Here is a 24,411-nt window from a genome sequence, read left to right as displayed (position 1 = left end):
TATTTCTTATTTGGTCTCTCCTAGTCTTACTCAAAGTAGTTTGCAACCTTTTATTTCGGCAACACTTAATAAGAAGATTTTTGAATTTTTCCTAATATTCCTTGCAACATGGATAACACAATTAATCTAAAAAAAGGCCAGTTTTCAGTACTTTTACATACACAAATCCTACTTTGGATTTATACAATCATGCAAATTTCGAAAAGGGTCGATTAAGGATTGATTTACACTAATTTATGTAAAATACACAACAATATAATATTTTTACGTTAAATTAAATTTTATTTCAGCTTGTATTGATTTTATTGACCATTCAGATTCATTCATGTAATCTAATTTATGCAAATTTATGAATGGGATGGCAGCTTATTTGTCGGTTATCTCACGATGTTTTTGATTTTAATATCGTAAAAGCATAGAATACTCCTTCGTGTTCTTAGAGAGACTCTTGCATCCAAAAAGAGCTCCAGATATTAACGTTCTAGATACATATTTTGATTACAGTTCCAAAACGTTTTTTTAACCAGTTTATTAATATTCTCTATCTCTTTGATGTAGAAAATAAATGTTTCATTTTCAAAGCAGAAAGTTATTTAGAATTACGATTGAATACAACTTTATTTATTTGTTGTTATGGTATGACCAACTGTCCTCTACCTTTTAATAAACCAACTTGTTTGATATGAAAAATATCAAATACACCGTTTTTATTGATTTTCTGTGATACAAAAATACTTCATGAAATATTAGATGATACATGAATGAACAACGTGAAGCCACGTTGCACTATTGAATTATGGTCAATAAAATCAACACAATCTGGACTGAAAAAATACTCCTGTTTAATTTATGTAAATCGATCGGAATTCGAGTTGTTTCCGTTTTTATCCAAAATGTTTTTATCATTCAAAAAATAACGTCTTTTTTCTCTCACTCGGGAAATCCTTCCTCATTCTATCCGCCTATTTCTGTTCGTTCTGTTCTTGTAATGTCCATTAATAAGCTGACTGTTTGGGGCGTCTTTCCGGTGGTCTTTTACTATGTGGCTTGTCTACTTAGGTGATCTTTGCTAATGTGTTCTCTCATCCTATTGACATGGATACATTAATTAACCTGTTTGAACGTCTCATGGGTACTGGTCTTCTTTGTTGAGCCATTAAGATGAATATCATGACAAATGCTTTAATGTTTGCCTTGATGGCAATAATTCTAATATGGGACGAACATAAGGACGTTTGACTTCTGTTAACTAGCCGTAACACTGAAATGCAAAATGCCAGGGAAAGAGACAAAGAGCAAAGCATTATTCGAATATCAAAAGTTGCAATTGATTACAACTAGTGATAGAACGGATAGTGATTTTGCGAAAAGCCGGATATCCGGCCATTATGGTTATAATTTCTGGTGCATTTCTGAAGTGATACCCTATACTGCCACATTATTGCGATATTTGAATAAAAATGAAATTAATAAGAAAGCTGATAAGATATGTCAACTTATTTGGATCCAAGATACAAAATGAACTTTTCTGATGCTGATTTAACTAACGAAGTAACTCTAAAAAGAGGATACTTTAATTAATAATTGGCTATATTTCCACAAGGATCCTTCAAGAAATGAATTCTAAAGCGAATTTTGAAAGTTATTGATGAAAATTGCAACATCGGAAATTTTATCAAAACTTCAAATTATGTTTTCTCAAAAACTAAAAGTTATTTTCAAAACATGTTGGTTCATTGGAAAGAGGACCATCTTATTAATACTTTGGGAAATTTTCAAACTCATATTCCAAGAAATGGATTTTATACGAATTTTTAAAACTTAATCGGCGAAAGTTGCAAAATTCGAAAAAATTGTCTTATCATTTCAAAAATTTATTTCCCAAAAACTAACAGTGATTTTTCAAAACGGCTTGTTACATTAAAAAGAGGATACTTTAATTAATAATTGGTGACATTTCCACAAGGATTCTTCAAGAAATTAATTTTATAGCGAATTTTTAAAGTTATCGATGAAAATTGCAACATCGAAAATTTTATCAAAACTTCAAATATTGTTTTCTCAAAAACTAAAGGTTATTTTTCAAAACGTGTTGGTTCATTGGAAAGAGGACACTTTCATTAACACTTTGGGGCATTTTCATACTCATATTCCAAGAAATGGATTTTATGCGAATTTTTAAAACTTAATCGGCGAAAATTGCAAAATTCGAAAAAATTGTCGATTATTTCCAAAATTTATTTCTCAAGAACTGAAAGTGATTTTTCAAAACGGCTTGTTGCATTAAAAAGAGGATACTTTAATTAATAATCGAAAGTGATAACAGCGACAGTTCTGTTAATAATGAATGTGATGCTGAATTACAAGCGAAGAGAAGAAAACTACACGAAACTGCAACAAGAGATTTTATATATCGTATTAGGATTGTTACAATGAGGTTGCTAATGACAAACCTGATATAAATAAAGTTGTATTCAATGAAAAAAGTCCTATTGATGATACTAATTCCTGTGAAGGGTGGAGTACTAAGTAACTATCCGGTATTTAAAAAAATGGCCGGATAGGCCGGATACCGGATAGTTGCCGGATATCCGCTCCAACACTAATTACAACGATTTCATCTTTTAGAGATGGTCATCTGAAATAGTTTTTTTATACTACAAACATTGAGGCCAAAAAAGACACCGTGAATTTCGTAAAACCTTGGACGAACAAGTTATAGGAAAATGTTAGAATTTAATCAAAAAGGTAGAATGACCTAATTTAAAGTCAGGGCCATCATGTCTAATTCAGCGACATTTCCCTGACTACATACCAGCTACTGAAAAAAAGACAACTGCAATGCGCTGTTTGTTGTAACAAACGAGATAAAAGTACTAAAAGAAAAGAAACCAGATATTACAGCAAAGTATACACATAGTTCATGTGTTGTACCATGTTTCACTTTATACCATACTCAACAAAAACGTTATGTTATTTGTTATGTGTTTATTATTTAATATTTATAGTTACCTACACTCAAATGAACACAATCACATGGAAAAAATGGATTTTAACATTATAAAACTAAGCTCCTTTAATTAATGTTTGCTGTCGATGAAAATTGTGAAAATCTTATTGGGCTTAATAATCAGACTTGCGTCAACTTTAATGATGACTAATTCCACCTGCTCGGTTGTGCTGCTTATCCCCAAGGGTCCCAATCATCGAGATTGGAGGTTGTGGGAAAATACTTCTGTCTCCACAATTTAGTCTTGTAGACCCATCGGTGATGTTTTTACAAAACACGTAACAAAGATTGTCGAAGAAAATCTTTCAACCAGCATAAAAACAACGAATATTTAACAAATTGGAAAAGAATCATATCATAATAAATGTTCAATATGCGCACCATTTACTTCTAAACACAAACGGGTAGGTTTTTTAAATGAACTTCTAATGTGTTCAAAAAATGTTTTACTGCGTCAAATGCATTACTAATTTTATTTTTCAAATTCTGCACATTTTGAGCGTCTTCAGAATAAACTATTTGTTTTAAATGTCCCTAAAACCAAAAATCTAACGAATTTAAGTCTGGTGAACGAGGTGGCTACGGGACAGGACCTCCTCGGACAATCCAGTTATTGCCAAATCTGTTATTTAAGTATGCTCGAGTAGTGCGTGCATAATGTGGTGGTGCTTCATCGTGCATAAAGTAGCAATCTTCTAAAATGCATTTGTAAGCTCATTTTGTAAAAAATGTATGTAGGCATCGGCTGTCAATCTCTTTGGAAGAAAAAATGGACCTAATAACTGATCACCTATAACTCCAGCCCATACATTAACACTGAATCGCAACTGATGATGAGTTTCTAGTATAGCATGGGGATTTTCATCTCTCCAAACGTGCGCATTATGAATATTAAAAATTCCGGTTTGAGTAAATGTTGCTTCATCCGTAAATACATTGTTTATGGGAAAGTCGACGTTTACTACCTCTTCCTGTATGGCCCACCTACAAAAAATCTCTTTTTTTTGCCATCATTTTCTGTTAGAGCTTGAACGGTGTTGGATGTTGTGATGATAAGGATAAAGCAACTGCTGCAATGGTTGTTTTCTTAATGACTTCTTATGCAGAAATTCTTCTAATGCTGGTTGAGGCATTTTCATCAATTCTTCTCAAAACTGGCCTATGTAATGTCTCTCCGTGGAAAGGGTTACGCTTCCCGTTTCTTTTAATCTCAGAAATAGTCTGCTAAAGGTGTGACTATTAGGCAATCGTCTGTTCGGGAACCTTGTATAACTTTTATTCTATAATTTAAGTACAATTGCAAGCCACTTAAATGAATCACCTGGTATATACGGCTTGATACCATAAATTTCTTTTTATTTTTGAGCGAAAAAAAAAAATTGGAGCCAATTACGTTTCCCTTCCTCCGTTACGATCCAATTCAATCGGTGCTACCAAAAAATAAATTTTCGGCGACCATTTCGTTTAGAGTTTGGGGGGTGGTTCGTTAAGCCCGGTTTACACGGCTATTGATTTAATGCACCACAATTCGCCGATTGCGACCGTATTTACCTACGGACTTAGAACGGAAACGTAATTATTCGTAGCGGGTCTGAGGTCGCTGGCTCAGCTTGGACTTGATGTGCGAACGTGTTCTTCGTAATAGTGTGGATCGCGTGATGAATTTTAAAAATCCCGCCACGCCGACCGAGTTCGCGTGCGATCCCGCGTTACCGTATATACGCGGAAATCTCCCGGTGTTGCCGGAGCTTTTTACTATTACGTTACCGAAAGGCCTCCACGGCCGTAATTTTCTGGCTAGTACTGGTCGTAATTTCTATTTGCCAATGTTATTGCGCACGGGATGTTAAAAATTCTCTCTGCGTGGAGCTTTTATCGACAACGTAATTGAATATAGTTTGTGATATAAACGTATAGGTGGAAGATATTTCCAACGATTTTTATTTTAAACCCCAAGAAAAGTGACATATGGAATAAACTCTGAAATAGTATGTGTGTGTTTGTGGAGTAAACGTGTGCCCGATCGTCACAAATTTAAAACTTTAAACGGAAAGAATCGATACACGACCGTTTCTTTTGAAGACTTCGAAAAGTTTTTATGAAACTTTCGTACAATGTTCTTTTGACTAAAAGATTCATTTACTTTAACTTTTTGGTTGATCATTTACTTTAGAAAGTTAATGCAAATTATTTCTTATTTAGCACAAATAAATTCAATCCTTACATTTACATTTATTAAAATCTAGAAAGGAATAATTAACGAAATAAATTGAATCCTTTTGAATTCAACCTTAATTTCTTTCAAGTATTTTAACACCCAAGAACAAAGCTTTTCTATTAACGATTTAATTAGAAATCTTTAGAATTCGTCTTAAATTCATGAGAAAATTTATTGATTAAGTGATTTTAGTGTTTCTTTGTAAATGTTTTAATAGAAGATAATAACTTACCCTATGATCTTTTGGTCGCGTTTCTTGCCTCCTGGGTAATCCCCCTTCAGCATCCGGATAAACCAAGTTTCTAATCGAACCAATAAATCTTGGTTCGAAAATAACGCTCGGTAAGGCCAACAATGTTAATTTCGTATTGTACCAAGCGGGCATTCCTCCGATGAAAACATCGGAATTTGTTGAAAATCTTCCAAAATTAAACTCCTTCCCTCTTGTTGTCCTCATTTGCGATACTCCATCCACCGAGAGGATTGTTCTTTCATCGTGACGTTGCACTTGAACTTTATGCCAATGGCCATCATTTAAATCACGACCAACGGTGATTATCTGAGCCCCTCCACCCAAATTATAACGTAATCGAAGGGCTCCTTCGACCAGTTTGATCTCAAAGAAATCGTACGTGCCACCGTCGTCGGTGTATAGAAGGAGACCATTCGGTTGGTCAGTCTTGAACTCGAACTCGAGGCTTCCGTTTGTTCCGCCACCCCATTTCCGGAATTGTGAGTAGGAGTTCGCGGAACCGTCCAAGACGAACGCCCAGCGCGAGTTCGTTAAAGCCAAAAGGGAATAGAGTAAAAGGAACGGACGCATTTTGCAGCCTGGCAGGGTGTGTATTTCTCGTCTTTTACCCCCGAGTTTACCGAGGCGTGAACACCATCGTTTCCTGTCTGCGATTTCTCGTAAAGATAATCGATTTCAACATCTTTGATTCTTTTATCTTCCCACGATATTTTTTTTAAAGAAAATATTTAATTGGTGATGATCATCTTAGGGTAAAAATCATTTCCTGAAATACAAAAAAAAAGAATAAGCTCAGAGTGTTTAATTAGGTTTCACGTGCAAGTTTAGAGTGGTGTGTATGGCTAAATTCTTCAATTCAACCATTTAGCCAGTAAGTGAATAAAATATGCACTCTGCTGTGGTACTCACAACGCAACTCTGTTCACGTCGTCAATACACGAAAATTAAATTACGTTACATAAAATATTTCGACTGCGTTCGATGCTAGCGTTAGATTCGTATAACGTCTACTCAGTTGGGTTATGAAATTTATATTATTGGTTATAAATAATGGATGAGTTGAATTAAATTAAAAACCGATGCGTCACTAGGTTCCAAACCGGAAACGTAATAATATCCGGATATAGTAATGTTCCTTTTATAACTTTCCTAGCAAAGTTCACTGATAAACCTGGGAGGTTTAACTCGACTATAAATTCTTTCGACAATCATTCTGTGGAGGTCGGAAACCACCTCAGCAGGATAATAAATAACTGAATCGGTGGAGTTTGGAAAAATTGATCGGTAAAATATTTGAAACGAATAGAGAAAAGTTAAAATGAAAATTTTTTTATAAAAAAAAGTAATAGAGTTCTCATCCAAATGTATCTAATTAATTGAAAATTATTGTGGTTAAATAATTTAATGACCCCACCCAATTTATTCGTGTCATTTAACAGTAACGTAACTTCAATAACAATTATTAATTATTTATTGTATTTAATCATAATGGATAAAAATGAAACAATATGTAACTAGCCGATACTCTACTATGTTTAACACCGAAAATTACGGCTTTTGTTCTAGTTAATTAAATTCCCTTTTTTGGTACGTGCATTTTTTAATATTCATCGACTGGCTCATGAATATTGCAAAGTGCAAAAGGGTATTATTAAGATTCGAAAGGGAACCCTCACGAAAGTTGGTCGCGCTGTAAGGCTTTTTGGCGCAAGATTTCGAAACGAAAGTTGGACTCGCGGGTACAAACCGGAAACAGGGCGCAAGAGTTCCATTAACCGAAGTTATGGCGTCGGCCGTTTGGGATTTGAAGCGGTAATAATAATCGATTTTCTCCTTAAAGGGCCAAAGCGAGAACGTAATCCGAACTGCAACCCCAAGATATGTTCTATAATGTCCGAATTACTCGTAATTTGACGTCAAAGTGCTTTATTTTTTTTGTAACACATGGAAATAGTAAATCCATTTTAAACAAAAATCCATTTATAAAATATAGTTGAATACAAAAGCGTCTCAACGCGCATATATAACAATAGAAATGGAAAGAAAAGAATGTAGCGATTCTGCGATCGTCAAAGGATTACGGCACATTTCAGGAATACAAACACAAATAATTTACATTTTCTGAACGTTGGAGAGTTTTGTTCGAGAATGTGCAGATGTCCACGTCCTGTGTGATAATATTTCAGAAGAATAGAAAGGATTTCGACGAGAAATGAATGAGATTTATTGTCGTGCAGAAACGTTTTCTACATGTTGTTTATTTTATATCGGAATTCCAACTACTTCTTGGAATATTTCGTTGTTATCTAAGAAATTATTGATTTTTAAATCCCACACGTGTATAAATTTACCTAGAAATAAAAGGCAGAATGCTAAATTTGCTATATAAACTGAACACACGCACATTTTCGCCACATTTAATCAATGCCTCACGAATATATCCAGAAATAGCGTAGTAAATTGTATAGTTTTGAATTTTAGTTTAAAAATCATTTATTAGTAAATTTTTTTATATACATAGAATAAAAGCTGTAATTTCTATGACGAGTATGTCAATTTTATGCCACTCAGTTCGTTCGTTTCCGAATGATATAAGAGCCATTTTATAGCTTTTTCTCGTATGCAACATATGCACTTTATTGATGTTGAGGGTGGATTGGTTTAATAATATATGAGATATGTGTTAGACCAATAGTGTCCTTTCTGGGTCATACACAAGCTGTTGCTAACTTTGTCACTCAATAACGTGTATTCAGCTTGTAAACATGTAAATTATTTCAACGATTATGCGGTCTAATTAAGGCTCAAGAGGATGCAAAACACCTACAAAGACTGTTGAGCTTCTTTATTAAGTGGTGCAGAAGAAATGAATTAAAGTTAATGTTAATGGGCACATAAAAATATGATACCAAAAGCTTTCTAGATGCAATTTCGTCTTATTTTGCATACACCCTAATTAGTTTGTAACCAAAGCAACGATCTCTTTCTTCCTTTGGTGATTCTAAAAGTAAGTAATATTGATAGTGTGGCCAATGTAATCTATGAGATACACTGCAACTAAAAATAAAACATTATACATGGTCCTATAATGTATTAGGAACAAGAAATAATTCTGTACCACTAGTCATTGCTATTATGCTATATTTAACAACAAAACCTGACATTTTGCCATTGTAATTTCCTTCTTTCTTAGTTAAGAATCATACTATAAAGTTTTCTAGCATACGTTTTAAAGTAGCAAACGAGGATTAAGATACACACACCTGAGAAAATGTGGAAAATTTGGAGGAAGAAAATTTTATGGCTATGAAAGCGACAAAAAGTAAGGAAAAAAGTAGAATCTAATTCTTGGAGGAGAACTCCAAAGATTGGGAAAATCCTCAAGTGCAATCTCAGCAATAGTATTGTGGACAAGTTTTAGAACGCTTATATCTTGTAATTAGTGAACATTTTTCAGTGTGCAACACCAAGTATATAGCGGTGGCAGAAAACTAACTGCTTGCTAAAGAAACCACTTTTCCCTCTACAAAACCCTTAGGTCTTATGATAAATATCGTACCCAACCTGCTACATTAACCTAAGACTTGATACCTCACCTAGACGCAAAATTCATTGATACCTGAACCGGGTAAACTAAATTACTTCACTTCCTTCCGAAGTGTTTCAAACTAAAGGATTTTTTTTTTCACAAACTTTTCACTTTCATTCATAAACCTTGGAAAGACTCTGTATTCATCACATCAAGAATGTCTGGGTTTTGCAGAGTATAAGACTTCAAGTAATAGGTGTACACCAAACGCAACTCAACACTAACTCTTCACTCTATAACCAGTCTTTTTAGGAAGGCATTGGACAAAAAGACTCCGCTTTGGAAGTTTTATAGCTACAGATGCTGATAAGACAAAATTCTTGGGTATTAGTGAGGTTTACTTTTCTAAAACAAAGAATCGTTTAAAAGAGTTGCTATCAGACGATGCTCCCAAAGAGTTGTAAACTTTAAGTTTTTTAGATTAAACGCTTCAAGCATACGCCTTATATGAATACGCTGATAGTATTCTTGTCAGAAATAAATATATTTGAGGCGTTATTTGATAGAATTCAGGTAGCACTTAAAATTGAGAGACAGGCAGAGTTTGTCGATAATCTCCAAAAAGACATATTTAATTCTTTTTACAGATCTGCAAAAATCACAAAATGCCATTACTTGCTAGAAGTCCATTGTGCTTGCCAAAACAAGTTAAAAACTTGGTATTATTATGGAGCGATTGGTAAGACATGATGTTTCCACGTAGAGTGGTGAGATGAGTCTTAAACCTCGTAACTTACCACCCCGGTTACATTAAATAATACACAAAGAATTGCGTGTCATATTTAGTTATAAATACCTGACAGACATCTTGATTTTCAATCCTTTATGTTGGGCGTTTTAAAGTTTTGTAAACATTTTTCGTCCATTGTATTTGTAGAATGTTAAGCTGACAAATTAGCATAAATCGATCAAATGTTAGATTATATCCTTTTTGGATATCCTTAGTTTAAGTGAGTTGATCAAATCGTTTTAATCTAAATTTGTTAAATTTAGTTATCTTTCCACAAACTTTTCGATGGATGAATTTTTATGTAAAATTTAAGTTGAATTAAAAACTTGTTAATGGGCGAGTTCAGCCTAACCGAGGCATACGAGCAAAGCGTTTAAAGCAACTGCTTCGTTTGCAGTTGTACTGGGTGATTAAAACAAACTGAATAAAACTAGGTGAGCTTGACTAAGTGTTATCGTACGCAAGGATCGCTTCCCTTCACACTGCCTCCGGTGTCAACTCGGGTTCGAACGATAAAGATTTGAGATGTCAGAAGTGTTCAAAATTTAATCAGTAATGTTAATGATATCTCGGTCTAAACTAGTTAATCGAGCTAAGTTGGGGTACCTGGGCCCCAAGGGTCAACGGCCACAATACTAGGAGTTTAAGGAACAATTCGTAGTTTTAGTCAATGTTCGTAATAATTGTTTGAATCAAGTTTCCAAATTACTACCAAAAATATCAGGTATTGTCAAAAATGTGATAACGCAGCACAAAGTAGAATTGAAAGTACGGCAGGTAAAATTAAAAAGCAATCAATAGAAAAGTTCCTCCATCTCCTTGGCTTGTTATACAGCTTGATGACACAACAGATGTTACGAAGATAACATTCTTGCAGATTTATATCATAGATTTTTTTAATCAACACAATTGCAGAAGAAATTTGTCTAAAATTTTATAAAATTGAAGCAACTATTTTGAAACTAGATTTAGAGAAGAATCGAGTTAAAAGTGGAATCATTTCAAAGCTTGTCGGTGTTTTTAGAAATGACTTAGGACACATCCAAAGAATTTTCCCCTTCCTGACAAAAACATGGCATAGATTCAGAATGTAATAAAAGTGTACTTGCATTTGGATGACAACGAAGAAGATTTTCGCTACCAATGGAGAACTTAAAATCGCATTGAAAGAGAAAAACCTGTTCAACGTTTGGGCGTACGTCTGCAATGAATTGCCACATTTAGGAATCAATGTTTTGCAGACTTTAATTTCATCTCCAACCTCATATCTGCGTTAGCAATATTTTTCATTACTGTTTCAAGCAAAATATTTTCAATTGTAGCCAAAATATTTGCAAAATTTATACGAAGGTTAAACTAAAGACCATCAATTAGCATTGGTTTGTATGGTTAAGACACAAACACGCGACGCGATTTAAGATAAAAGACATAAATCTGCCAAAAGTTAATTACTCAATACGTTTTTTTCCAAAACATGCAGGTATTTGCCCATGTTGGGCGACTTCCCACGCGTTCGCCTACACGAACGTTAATTTAAGCATAATATTGATGGTGGGGTAAGGGTTGTGTGGGCGATATCCCCCTCTTAAGATAATTTAAACGCGATATGAAACTAATTCCTATAATTATTGTTATTTCCTCTATTTTTAAGTTAAATTTAAAATAAAAATTGGTAAGGAAAAGACAGAATTCCATTATTGACCGGCGGCACCACCATTTCTTTTAGAACTAAAAATCTATCTGCATATGAATGGGGCGTTTGTAAACGAGTTAATTCAAATCGAGTAAACATTTCGTATTCATGGAAACATGAATTTAAAATTTCGGCATTTTGATAACGCAAATTTGTTAACCTCGACCTACAAATGCACAGAATTTCGCGTTCATTACAACGAGATACTTATCAGGACAAAAAGAACCTAAAATTGGTTTCATGCATAAACAATGTAGAAGATTCCGTATTTGGTTGGGACCATCGACCTTTCACGTTCTGTAATCGTAAATATTTCAGTACACCCTTTCCAAAAACGAACGATTTTCCTACATTTTAATTTACTCCATTTTCTTTTTGTATTATTAGTTAATAATAAATACTCGATAAGCATGATTGAAATCGTTGAATTTTGACACGCCACATACAACTCAAAACTATTAAATATCTAGCGACAAAACATGCAAGAACTAAATATAACTCGTTCTTTCATTTCGGTCTACCGTTTTCGTTGGATTAATCGAAGTTTAATTACATCAACCAACCTCAAACGGCGTTGTCAATCAATTTTTTCCCGGTGATCCTCGCCGAAATCAACCGTTTTCAGCGTTCTGCTTCCCTTCTTTTTCTCTTCACTTAAACTGAAATCCACTAATGTATCTTAACAGATTACAAAACGGTTTGAAGATGGATAGATAATTTTCGCACGAAGAAATCGACCGCGAGTAATATCCACGAACGGTTCGTTTTGTTCCGGCCCGTGTTACAGTGAAGTCGCAAACTAACAGGGTGCCATTTAAAGGGAACAAGGCGCAGGACGACCTGCGCGTCTCGTATCGGTTCTGATGCTAAGGATTCGCGGGCGACACGGCACAAGGGGACGAAGAGAGAAAATCAAATCAAACGTTGCGACACCACTTCACGACGCAATGAATAGCAATAATGTGAACTTACAAACGTTTATTAGCCTAGGCTGAAAATGGGAGGACCATGGTCACATTGTTTCAACTTATTATATTAAAATACTACAATTTAACTAATGGCAGAATTTATAATCTTTTTGTCATCTAAGATTCTTTCGTTGTTTGGGTAATAATATGTGATACCATTTATTTCCTGAAAATACTCAGATTTTCAGGTTGAAACTTTGAAGAAATGCATTAATGTCTAAATAATGACTAAAAATGTGCGTAGGATATTAATTTGATCTAACATATGTTTTTCAATATGTTTATAACATTGTACATAAAGTTTTCTTGAAGAATATTCAGAGTTTCTAAATATACTAGAACGAAACAGTTTTGTTACATTGAATTTGGAAACTTATAATCTAACCAATTTTGTTAAAGTGAGAGAGCTTTAAATCGGTTAAGCTTTATAAACATGGATGTGATGATGTTTCTTTAATATTAAACGAAGATTTTGATGTGAAAGCAGCAACCTGAAATTATATTCAAAACACTCAAAAATTCTTTCTAACGATGTCACCTTTTGGTAAAGTAATTTAATTAAATTCTATCATTTTCTTTGAAACATAGAAAACCTTAAAGTAGAGATTTCTTTTGAAATGTGGGTACAGATATGTTGCAGCTTACTTTGGTGTGATATAGTGTAGTGTATAAACTTAAATGTAGATGGCTACCTAACAGTGTTTAATTTAAATCAAATAATGAAAATCAGTATCAGGATATCATAAATTGATCATCAAAAAATACGGCACATTAATGCGATAAAAACGTTGTTAATACAAAGTTATGTAGTACAATGTGTAGTAGAATTATAGAATAAATTCAATACAGTGTTTGGAAAAATTATAAGAAAAGTCGAAATACCATTATTTAACTATCGTTTATATTTTAAGCAACACACATCACCACAATTATCTCAACAGAAGCTAAACAACCAGAAATTGAGGAAAAACAAACGTATAATGTTCAGGTAAATTTGTTTCGGTAGTTAGTAACTAAATAATAGCAATGTTAACACTTCTCCTCAAAGCTTTTCATCACAAATATCCCTGTTAAACTCCTTTACAAACATCCTGATACAAGCCATCACTTCTTAACTACCTCAAATTAAAAACTTCATTACAACAAATCTTCTCTCTCCCAATCAATAAAACAATAAACGTAACAACAACCCTAAATTGGCTTGCTAATGGAATCATGACTCATAGAAGCGTATGTTCAAAATGTTCAAAATGAAGTCAAATACCTGGAAAAAACATATTTGAACCAAACGGCTTCGACTAGGACTATTATACAAGAAAATGCACTGGTTTATGAATAAAAGCTCACAACTCAGCCTAGACAATAAGTTGCTTATGTACATATACTGCCATACTGAAACCTGTTTGGGAATACGGTATTCAATTATGGGGCACCGCTAGCGAATCAAACGTTTTAGAGCTGCAGCGATTTCAGTATAAAGTTTTTCGACAAATATGTAACGCACGTGGTTCGTACCTAATTACATCTTACATCAAGACCTCAATATGCTTACTGTAAAAGAAGTAATTTCCCAGCGAAGTTCCAAATACCTGCAAATTCAACCAAACCGACTTGCAAAAAATCTACCAGAAATATAAACTGACCACGCAAATAAAGCAACCAGACAAACGAATTTAGACAACATAATTTATAACATCTGTGTATGATTTTAATTACGAGGATTTGTTTTTATTTCGCAAATAACACACTCCTCATGGATTAATTATGTTTACTCAAATATGTTTAATCGATGTTTCGTGCTATTATAAGCCCATCATCAGGATTATATAGTTTATATCATCGCTTATAAACTTATAACATGTTCCTGTAAAACTAAAACTTGACATTAACCTTAACAACTAACCTCACCTCAGTATATCGCCAAACAAACCGCTAATCTAGAATGATTTACAACATTTATTTTATGACATGACTTGTAGTACAATAATAATTGGTGATCTAAACAGCAAACAGAACAACTTGGGATGCCAAGTTACTAGTCCTGCAGGAGCTAGACTCCAGATACACGCTCTAGTTGACTGTACAGGGTGGTTCAAATTCGATGTTCGAATAGGCTAACTCGGAAACTATAAGAGTTAGAAAAAAAGTAGTTTACATGTCATGATCTCGTTTTTCGAGCAACTGCTAATGCCGAAAACCTCATAGCGCTATCGTCTTTTGTTTTTCCCCTAGAGGCCAAAATTGAAAATATCGTAAAACCAATAAGTGCAATTATCTTGGTTATTATTATAGGTGGAGTATTATAACTACGACATTATATGGACACTTTTTTACAGAGAATTTCAAAACAGTCAAAAAAAAATTTTCGGTTTTAGATTTTGAGATATGAGAATTTTCGTTTTTTTAAATGGAAACAACCACTGATTATTCACTTATTAAATTAGTTATTTTTTTCTGATTACAAAAATATAGGGTTCGACAGGTCTATTTCTTATTGTTTTACAATTAGAATAAAGCTAAAAATAAACTTTTTTTATAAAATTTCCATCTAGTGTCGTCGAGGAAATTAAAGTTACAGTTTCCTGTAAGTTACGGGGCGGTAGGTAAAATCTAAAAAGTTAACAATTAAATACGAAAAAAACTTCTGGTATTTAAAAACAAATAATTTTTTAATATGTAACATTCTAACATGTCAAACTTTTCAAAATTTTCTTAATTGATCTTAAAAACAGGATTTTTAAAGTGACACTTCAGAAAATTTTTGAATACAAACAAATGTTGCTATGTTTATTTGAATTAAAAAAAAACATGATCGCCATCTATCGATAAGTTATTAAGTCATTTAAAAATAATATTAAATCGTAATAAAAAATCTGAAATAATGCAATCTATTCCAACTTTTGTGTAAAACATATATAAATTAAACAGTTCAACAAATATATTTGTTTCAAATATAAGAAATATATTTTTTTAATTATAGAACCGTAATTTACAGGAAACTGTAAATTTAATTTCTTCGACGACACTAAAAGAAAAGTTTATTTTTAGTTTTATTCTAAAACAATAAGAAATAGACCTGTCAAACCCTATATTTTTGTAATCAGAAAAAAATAACGAATTTATTAAGCGAATAATCAGTGGTTGTTTCCATTTAAAATAACGAAAATTGTGATATCTTAAAATCTAAAACCGACAAAATTTTTTTGGCTACGTCATCAAATTCTCTGTAAAAAAAGTGTCTATATAATATCTTAGTTATAATACTCCAGCTATAATAATAAAGAAAGATAATTACATTTGCGTGTTTTACGATATTTTCAATTTTGGCCTCTAGCGGAAAAACAAAAGACGATAGCACTATGAGGTTTTCGGCATTAGCAGTTTCTCGAAAAACGAGATCATGACATGTAAACTACTTTTCTTCTAACTCTTATAGTTTTCGAGTTAGCCTATTCGGACATCGAATTTGAACCACCCTGTACTTAGTGTACTTATTATCCATATCACAGCAATTAGGAGCCTGATAGCACAGTATATATTCAAAACTGATTAATATCGTCATGAGACAAAACACGTCAATTTTAATTAGTCTAAATATTTTATCGCTATGCCAAATTACAGCGAAATCGATAGCGGACACTCCTATTAACTTAGTAATGTGTACTAAATAAGTGCTTGTAGTCGTCGACGCTCATTTTTGAATTGCTTTTAAAATTCTGGGTGTTTTGCAAATTGGATCACACAATGCTAAAATGTGCTCTCAATTTTTCGGCATCGTTAATTATTTTATACACTTATGTTTTTAGGTATCCTGAAATAGAAAAATCAATAGGGTGATTGCGGACTGTGAATTAAAATAAAATTATCGTTTAAGTGACTGCGCTCAATTTAGGTTCTGTTTGCTTCATAAGGGTCAAAAAATACGGTCCAATTAAATAATCATCAATTACCGCATTCCGTACGTTTAAAAAATGTATATTGATGCCGCGTTTTTGTAATTCACGAAATTGGATTCGTTCGTAAATAAAATATTATTTAAAAATATTCGATTTCCGCTCAATCTATTGTAATCCCAATTCGCAAAGGCGATTTTCCATACTATGCTATTACTAATATTTAAATTATTTACATTTTGGGTATGTAGCAATAAAATATAAAACTTCTTCGTTAACAGCAATAGTTCCAGCTTCTTGCAAAATGATCATAATCTTTATAAGCATTGGTGAATAACCCTGAAAAAGTTGAGATTAAGTGATATGGTATGGTGAATATTTTTTCATAATCGTTTTTCAAAAATTATTCATATCCGCTTAGTAACCTGGAAGCACAAACAGTCGCGACACCCTCTATTATGAGCTAAATTTATTTCCTAAGTTTTATTTTCAGGTGTTTGTGGATTCTAAAAACATAAATTAACACCAAAATTGGTCGCCATCTTTTATATAAGAAACAAGCTTTACAATTGTCCCCTCATCTCCTAAAGCTTGGCTCCTAAAAACAGTCGACGATCGATTAAGGTACACAATTGTTGCTGAATTGCAAACAAAATCGACTGTGGTCAGCAAGTATAACATACTGTTAGTTGCTTTAAAAAATCAGTCTGGTCTTGTTCAGGTAACAATGCATTCATTTCTAATAAAAGATATTTCTAAGAACAATTAATATAACACACTATCATTTTATAAACGTTCTAATTATTATTCAAATATGGAAAATATAAAATAAAACAAGTTATTGTGTTATTATTGCTCATTCTATATTCACAACAATAAAACATTAGATACTTTTATATAATCTATAATAACATTATCTGTTTATAATTTGTGCGTGTTTCATAGTTTCAGGAGGTAATAATTCCCTGTACAATCTTTTCAGAGTTTGTAATGTAACATGGATTATTTGAAATTATATTTTATACTCAAACTAATTAGATATTTTAATCATGGCATTTAATTTAAGTATGTCCATTTAGTAATTTCTTTGTTCAACAAGGAAAAGCTCCCAAGTATCATTCATAAAATGATTCTTAAATTTTAATAAAATTTAAAATAAGAGATAGAAATAAAATGAAAGACAAAAACTGTTCTACAACTAATGTTGCAGAGTACATAGGTATTTGAGAAAAGTAAAAAATTCCTTTTGATTTGACACTCTGGATCTTTTTCCTTATTAATAATCATAGTAAAATAAGAAATAACCATAAAATATTATAAAAAAAATTAAACTTAGTCAATTAAATAGTTTCAATAAAATATTTGTTCTTAGTTTCTACATCACAAATATACATTGAAATATAAACATTTTTATTTTACTTAGAACTATCAAAAGAATACTGTTTTGTATTCTAATTTGCATTTGATTGTATTTTTTAATTATTTCTCTACACAAATATTTTAAAATTTGTTTAAGGAAATTTATTTTTTACTGATTCAGGTATTTTTTTAAGTATACTTTCGTGATCAACCCCTTTAGCTGTTGCCAAAACACCCCTACTATTCGGATGCTCAACAGTCTTTTCATAATTATAAGAAGACCCGTGGATATCAGTTAATTTTCCCCCCATTGCTGTTAAAACCGCTTCTGGAGCGCAAGTATCCCATTTTTTACAACCTTTACTAGCAAAAACATATGTGTGGGCTCTTCCCTCCATTAACAACAAAACCTAAAATTTAGAAATGAATTTATTTTTTAAATTATGATTTAAAAAAATTACTTTATTTCCAGCTCCACCAACTCGTATAGTTTCATCTGGATGCAAAGCTTCTAAAGCTGCTTGAACTAACGCGTCTGAATGGGAACGTGTAACTGTTACAATCGTTTTTCCTTGTGGTGGTTGTTGTGGGAGGAAACCACCAACTCCTAAACCAACTAAACCCCAAATTGTGCGACCTGTAGATTCAGGTTCCACTTTATAATTATAGTACGGTTGATGGATAACGCCTCCTAAAGCTTTACCCTTTATCGAGAGACCAATAAGTACAGTAACATGATCTAGAAAACCCTAAAAATTATTTTATTGATTATAATAAATATTAATATTCTACATTTTTACCTGTGTATATTCCGAAGTTCCATCTAAAGGATCAACCCAAACTACAACATCTTTAGTTTCAATTTTTTTATAATCATTAGGACATTGCATTGATAAGATTGAATGATCTGAGTCAGTAACAATCCAATCACTTGGTACTTCCGGATTTTGAGTACCTTCTTCTCCTATTATAGCTATATCAGGAAATTGTTGTGATAACGATGCTATTATACAACGTTGGGCTGAACGATCTGCTTCAGTTTGTAAATCATTTTTACCCTAAATTACAATCAATACAACAAAAACTAAGCAATTAAATAAAAAATTAATTACCTTTTCAACAATTCCTAAATCCCCTCTACTCATTACATCTCGAATTATTTTACCGGCACGATTAGCGACCACAACAGAAGAAGCCAACAATCTCATAACTAAAGCGGAATTTTGTGCCATCGTGTCCTAAAAAATAATTAAAAAGGTAACACTCGTTTTTAAGTTGATTTTGAGGTTATGATACGCAACCTATAAGTGGAGATTCGAAGGATTTATGAGATTTTGATAATGAAAAGTTATTATTACATAACTGTTTAAGTGAGATTATAAATCAGGAATTTATTTTAAATGTGAAATATTTAATAAAAAAATAAGTTTAAAAATGCGTAAACACACCAAACGTCAATTTGACGTAAAAGTTACTAAATAGGTCACTAGGTTAGAAACGAAATGTCACCAAATTTTTTTAATCTTAACTTTACCTGATCCATTTCTTTATGTTTTAAAATGTATTATAAAGTTGAAGTGTGTGTTCGAAGTCCTGTATTGTTAAATAATCGAAAATGTTCGAATATGTATCAATTTTACTTAATTTAAGTAATTCCAATTATCTAATCATTTCACTATCAGTTTTATTGCATGAATTTTGCAATCTAATACGATGACTTGCGTTGTTAAATAAATTGATGATACGTCTTTTTGCTTCTATCCTTGAGATCTATTAAGATGGTACTGAGGAAATATTTATAACAGTTTTTTAACGATAATAAACCATGCTATCTTTAAGTTTCGTTATCTAAAAATGTGATTAAATAACGACATCATATAAACTGTGATATTTAACTTACATTAGTCGTTCACTCACAAAGTCCATAAAACTTTCGTATTTAGAAGTTTTAATTGCAGTTTGATAGTGACCATGGAAAAGTTTGTTTTAAAAGGACCAGATTATACTAATCCCATACCCGATGAATCCATTGCGTCTTTTCTTCACCCATTTTTTGTTCAAAATATCGACAATGGAGATCTATTTGTAAGTCCTCTTATTATAAACTAGCTTAATAATGTATCAATAGGTATTTGCTGATATAATTATGCTCATGTGCCATTAGCGATAAGTGTTGATTAATTCTGCTTGACCGATTTCGATTTGAATTGCCATATTCAGGAGAGGCTAATCACCATTATACGGACATGTAACCACTTATGTGTAGTTCTTGAATTTGTAATAGCTGTTTTTATTCAAAACTGAGCACTATTTTTCCTAAATGTAAATATAATGTAATTAGAATACCAAACATTTCAAAGATATATTGAATCTAATACATGCTAAGAGGACGACATGCAGACAATAGCAGAAGACGACCCAGTAAACAAGAAACCTCTGTGAAACATTTCAATTTTAACGTACAGTGAATTAAATGAAACATCTTAGAACTACGTTTCATATACGTGACAGATACGATTTTTACGAAACGTATCTAAAGATATGTATCAAATACATTTCAGTAGAAATATTTATGAAATATCATTAAAATATGTAGCAGAAACATTTCATTTGAAACATTTCACTACAAATGTGTCTGAAACATGTCTGGAATATCTTCAGCACCGCCTGTGAACGTATGTACAAACATTAATTAATGTTTGTAAACAGAACTTACCTAAGGTAACATTTCTTCACGGTTTAATTGACAGTTCAAAAGAAAACTTCACGCTATGATTGGCATTACTAATTACTAAAGAAAACTTCACGCTATAATTAATATTTGTAAACAAAACTAACCTTACGTAACATTCCTTCACGGTCCTTAAGGAATGTTACGTCTTCAAATTTGCCCTTCGAAGGGCAAATTTGAAGACAGAATTCAACCATCTCAATAAGCAAATACACAAATAAGTTTGTTTAGAAATCAAGGAAGACAAAAGGCGTTCATACCGGAATAAGATTAAACCTAAGATTCCACATGCACGGATTACTGGCGCCAGTACCAAGCTAGTTTAGTGGCGCCAATTAGCTGGCGCCAGAAGTTGTTTCCACATAAATGTTATAATTGTGTACTGGTACAGTAATAAAAATGGCATCAAGTGATGTACTTCGCGCTGGCATCAATGATGAAAATGAAAATAAAGATAAGTGACACGCCAGTTTCATTTTTAAAGTGTATTGCACAGTGCGCAATATATCGAGTGAACTTTCTGAAGCATGCAAAATAGTCGCTAAACTTTTATTGGCAAAAAAGATAAAAGAAATGTAGAAAAAGAAACGACGAAAAGGTCGTGTCTGGGTTAAACCATGGATTAGTCGTCGACCTACTTTGGGTGCTTCTGCAAAACTTCTACGAGAACTCGCAGCAGAAGATTCTGCCAGCTATAAAAATCATTTACAAATAGCAAAGCAAATTTTAATACTCTTCTGGATTGTGTTCTGACAAGCACTAGTATGTACAAGGTGGTTCAAATTCGATGTCCGAATAAGCTATCTCGGAAACTATAAGAGTTAGAAAAAAAGTTGCTTACATGTCATGATCTCGTTTTTCGAGAAACTGCTAATGCCAAAATCCTCAAAGCGCTATCGTCTTTTGTTTTTCCCTTAGAGGCTAAAATTGAAAATATCGTAAAACCAGCGAGTGCAATTATCTTGGTTCTTATTACAGGTGGAGTATTATAACGAAGACATTATATGGACACTTTTTTTACAGAGAATTTGATGACGTAGTCAAAAGAAAAAGTTTCGGTTTTAGATTTTGAGATATTATGACAATTTTCGATTTTTTAAATGGAAACAACCACTGGTTATTGGTTTATTAAATTCGTTATTTTTTTCTGATTACAAAAATATGGGGTTAGATATGTATATTTCTTATTGTTTTAGAATAAAGCTAAAAATAAACTTTTCTTTTAGTGTCGTACAGTTTTCTGTAAATTACGGTACTATAACTAAAAATTATTCTACTAAAATTTATATAAAATTTACTTTATTTTCTAATATTTAACATTCTAATATGTTAAACTTTTCATAATTTTCGTAATCCATCTTAAAAAACAGGATTTTTAATTTAACACTTCAGAAAATGTTTGAATACAAACAAATGTTGCTATGTTTATTTGAATTAAATGAAATAAATAAAAAATATATGAGCGCCATCTATCAATAATTTATTAAGTCATTTAGTAATAATATTAAATATTAATAAAAAATGTGAAATAATGCAATCTATTCCAACTTTTGTGTAAAACAAATATAAATTAAATAGTTCAACAAATGTATTTGTTTCAAATATCAGAAATATGATCTTTTAATTTTTAGTTATAATTTACAGGAAACTGTAAATTTAATTTCTTTCACGACACTAAAAAAAGTTTATTTTTAGCTTTATTCTAAAACAATACGATGTTCATTTTTTGGATGGTTTACTAGTTTACTACAGGATGTTGCAATTTTGGTTAACGTTTATGCAGTTGCTCGTTTTCTTTACCAATACTACTATTGTCTTAACTCAGTAATCAGCGTTTGCAGAACATTGTCTTGTATATGGCAATATAGCACAATCCTTATCGCAAAATAAATTTCGACATGACCAAACACTTGCTAAGATGAGGGGCACAATTAACAAATTGAAATCAGTTCATTAATTAGTTATTAAGTAATTAGTTACTTCAGTATATATTGTTAATTTTTGAAAAAGATTGTAACATGACTTCCGAAAAGTCAAACAGTAATAAACTTTAATAAACTTACGAAAATACTAAAAATCCCTACTAAATTAATTACATATTCGAATATTAATCGAAATTAATTGAGCAGAATTATTTCAAAATAAATTATGTTCTGATTATTTTATTAATAAAATGTATTTATTTTTTTAGACTGACGTCGACAACAACAAAAATCTCACATATAGAGAATTTTTTACAAAGATATGCCGTTGTGCAGAGGCAATGAAAAACATTGGGATCAAAAAAGGAGATGTCGTCACTATAAGCAGTGAAAACGATGTTAATTATTTCGTTCCAATTTTCGGTGCTTTATATATTGGTGCAATTGTTGTTCCTACTAATTTCACCTACACTGAATGTAAGATAATCTTTTCTTAATTCTTCATAAATTATAATTGATTTTATTGTAGTTGAACTTCTTCATTCATTAAAGACGATCAAACCAAACATCGTTTTTTGTTCGAGCAATTCTTTGGAAACTTTTCTTGGAATAAAAAAAGATTTTCCGGCCATCAAAAAATTAGTGGTTATCGATACTGAAGATAAACTTGAAGGTTCTGAGTCTTTAGAAGCGTTTATAAACTCAAATAGTCCTCAAATTGATCCGATCACTTACAAAGCTGTTCCTGTAAATGCGAAGGAAGATGTAGCTTTTATTTTATTTTCTTCTGGCACAACAGGATTACCAAAAGCTGTTATGATAACTCATTGGAATTATAACGCCAGAACCAATCTACAATTGTAAGGTGTCATAATTACGTGATTATATTTTATTTGGTTTCTTTTTAGTGAAAAATCAATAATGAGAGAAGTCGCAGGTAAAAACGTTCTTGGAATCTTACCATTTTTTCACGCATACGGTTTGTCTATTGGAATGGGGGTCGCCATACCAGGAAAAAAAATAATCGTTGTTAAATATTTTGACCCATTAACGTATTTGAAATTAATTCAAGATTACAAAATGGAAATACTTTTTGCCGTACCACCTTTAATGCACTTTTTAGCTAAAAGCCCTATTGTTGATGAATTTGATTTATCTGGACTAAAAGAAATTATTTGCGGGGCTGGTGCCTTAACAGAATCGGTGGAAAATGCTGTGAAGAAACGTTTAAAGGTAAATTCAATAAGACAAGGTTTTGGTATGACTGAAACAACCCTTGGCGTTACTTTCACCCCTGTGGAAGCCTTCAGACCGGGCTCTTGTGGAAAATTACTACCGGGAATATCTGCCATTGTTAGAGATCCAGAAACTGGGAAATTATTAGGACCTAACGCTGCCGGCGAACTTTGTTTCAAAGGTCCCGTAATCATGAAAGGTTATTACAACAACCCCGAAGCAAATAAAGAAATTTTCACTGAAGACGGATGGTTAAAAACCGGCGATATCGGTTATTACGACAATGACGGCTTCTTTTTTATTGTTGACCGATTAAAAGAATTAATTAAATACAAAGGATTCCAAGTCGCACCTTCAGAATTAGAAGGAATTTTATTGACGAATCCCAAGATTAAAGATGCGGCTGTTATTGGTAAACCACACGAAAGAGATGGCGAACATCCTCTGGCTTTTGTAGTTAAACAAGACGATGTTGAGTTAACAGAAAATGAGGTCATAAATTATGTGGCAGGTAAATTATTAATTATTACTTCTCGACGTGCTTTATGATTCAAGTTTTTGCGATTCATATTTTTTGTTTGCAGGTTTCGTTTCTAAACGGAAACAATTGCATGGTGGAGTTATTTTTACTGATGATATTCCGAAAAATCCTAGTGGTAAAATTTTAAGAAGGGAACTCAGGGAATTAATTAAAAAGAAAATGTCTAAATTGTAAATTATTTTTTATATTTTTGGGAAAATAAATTGTTTATTAAATAAATAAATAAATTCAGTTAATTATTAGAAATATCAGCTTACAATCTATTTAC

General features: G+C 32.2%; 3 protein-coding genes across 9 annotated transcripts in view; 1 reads left to right on the top strand and 2 right to left on the bottom strand.

Annotated features, from left to right (window-relative positions):
* Positions 1 to 12,286, bottom strand: part of LOC111423783 (Neurexin 1) — a 48,032-nt gene extending 35,746 nt beyond the window's left edge. For 5 of the 6 annotated variants that reach the window (XM_023057132.2, XM_071197317.1, XM_023057133.2 and 2 more), the window contains exons 1-2: positions 12,057 to 12,286; positions 5,461 to 6,247 (exon numbers count right to left, since the gene is read on the bottom strand). In XM_023057132.2, coding sequence (XP_022912900.2) covers positions 5,461 to 6,051 — 591 coding nt within the window. In that variant the 5' untranslated portion in view covers positions 6,052 to 6,247; positions 12,057 to 12,286. The remainder of the gene's footprint in view (positions 1 to 5,460; positions 6,248 to 12,056) is intronic. The other variant, XM_023057135.2, reaches the window with a different exon arrangement.
* A 4,906-nt stretch (positions 12,287 to 17,192) lies between these two features.
* Positions 17,193 to 19,359, bottom strand: LOC111423880 (3'(2'),5'-bisphosphate nucleotidase 1). 2 transcript variants are annotated; one of them, XM_071197578.1, is made up of 5 exons: positions 19,248 to 19,359; positions 18,826 to 18,951; positions 18,514 to 18,771; positions 18,175 to 18,462; positions 17,193 to 18,123 (listed from the first exon to the last, which is right to left on the bottom strand). In XM_071197578.1, the coding sequence occupies exons 1-5, from the start codon at positions 19,254 to 19,256 to the stop codon at positions 17,866 to 17,868; spliced, it is 939 nt and encodes a 312-aa protein (XP_071053679.1). In that variant the 5' UTR covers positions 19,257 to 19,359; the 3' UTR covers positions 17,193 to 17,865. The 2 variants fall into 2 exon arrangements, with proteins under 2 accessions (XP_071053679.1, XP_022913032.1); XM_023057264.2 differs by lacking the exon at positions 19,248 to 19,359 and adding an exon at positions 19,015 to 19,180.
* A 10-nt stretch (positions 19,360 to 19,369) lies between these two features.
* Positions 19,370 to 24,371, top strand: LOC111423926 (luciferin 4-monooxygenase-like). The gene is made up of 5 exons (XM_023057322.2): positions 19,370 to 19,798; positions 22,636 to 22,843; positions 22,896 to 23,226; positions 23,275 to 24,113; positions 24,187 to 24,371. The coding sequence occupies exons 1-5, from the start codon at positions 19,685 to 19,687 to the stop codon at positions 24,315 to 24,317; spliced, it is 1,623 nt and encodes a 540-aa protein (XP_022913090.2). The 5' UTR covers positions 19,370 to 19,684; the 3' UTR covers positions 24,318 to 24,371.
* The last annotated feature ends 40 nt before the right edge of the window (positions 24,372 to 24,411 follow it).

The sequence above is a fragment of the Onthophagus taurus genome, chromosome 7 (assembly GCF_036711975.1).
Source record: "Onthophagus taurus isolate NC chromosome 7, IU_Otau_3.0, whole genome shotgun sequence".
In the NCBI taxonomy this organism is placed as follows: domain Eukaryota; kingdom Metazoa; phylum Arthropoda; class Insecta; order Coleoptera; family Scarabaeidae; genus Onthophagus; species Onthophagus taurus.
The sequence above is the reverse complement of the archived record's forward strand: the minus strand, read 5'-3'. Positions and strand labels throughout refer to the sequence as shown.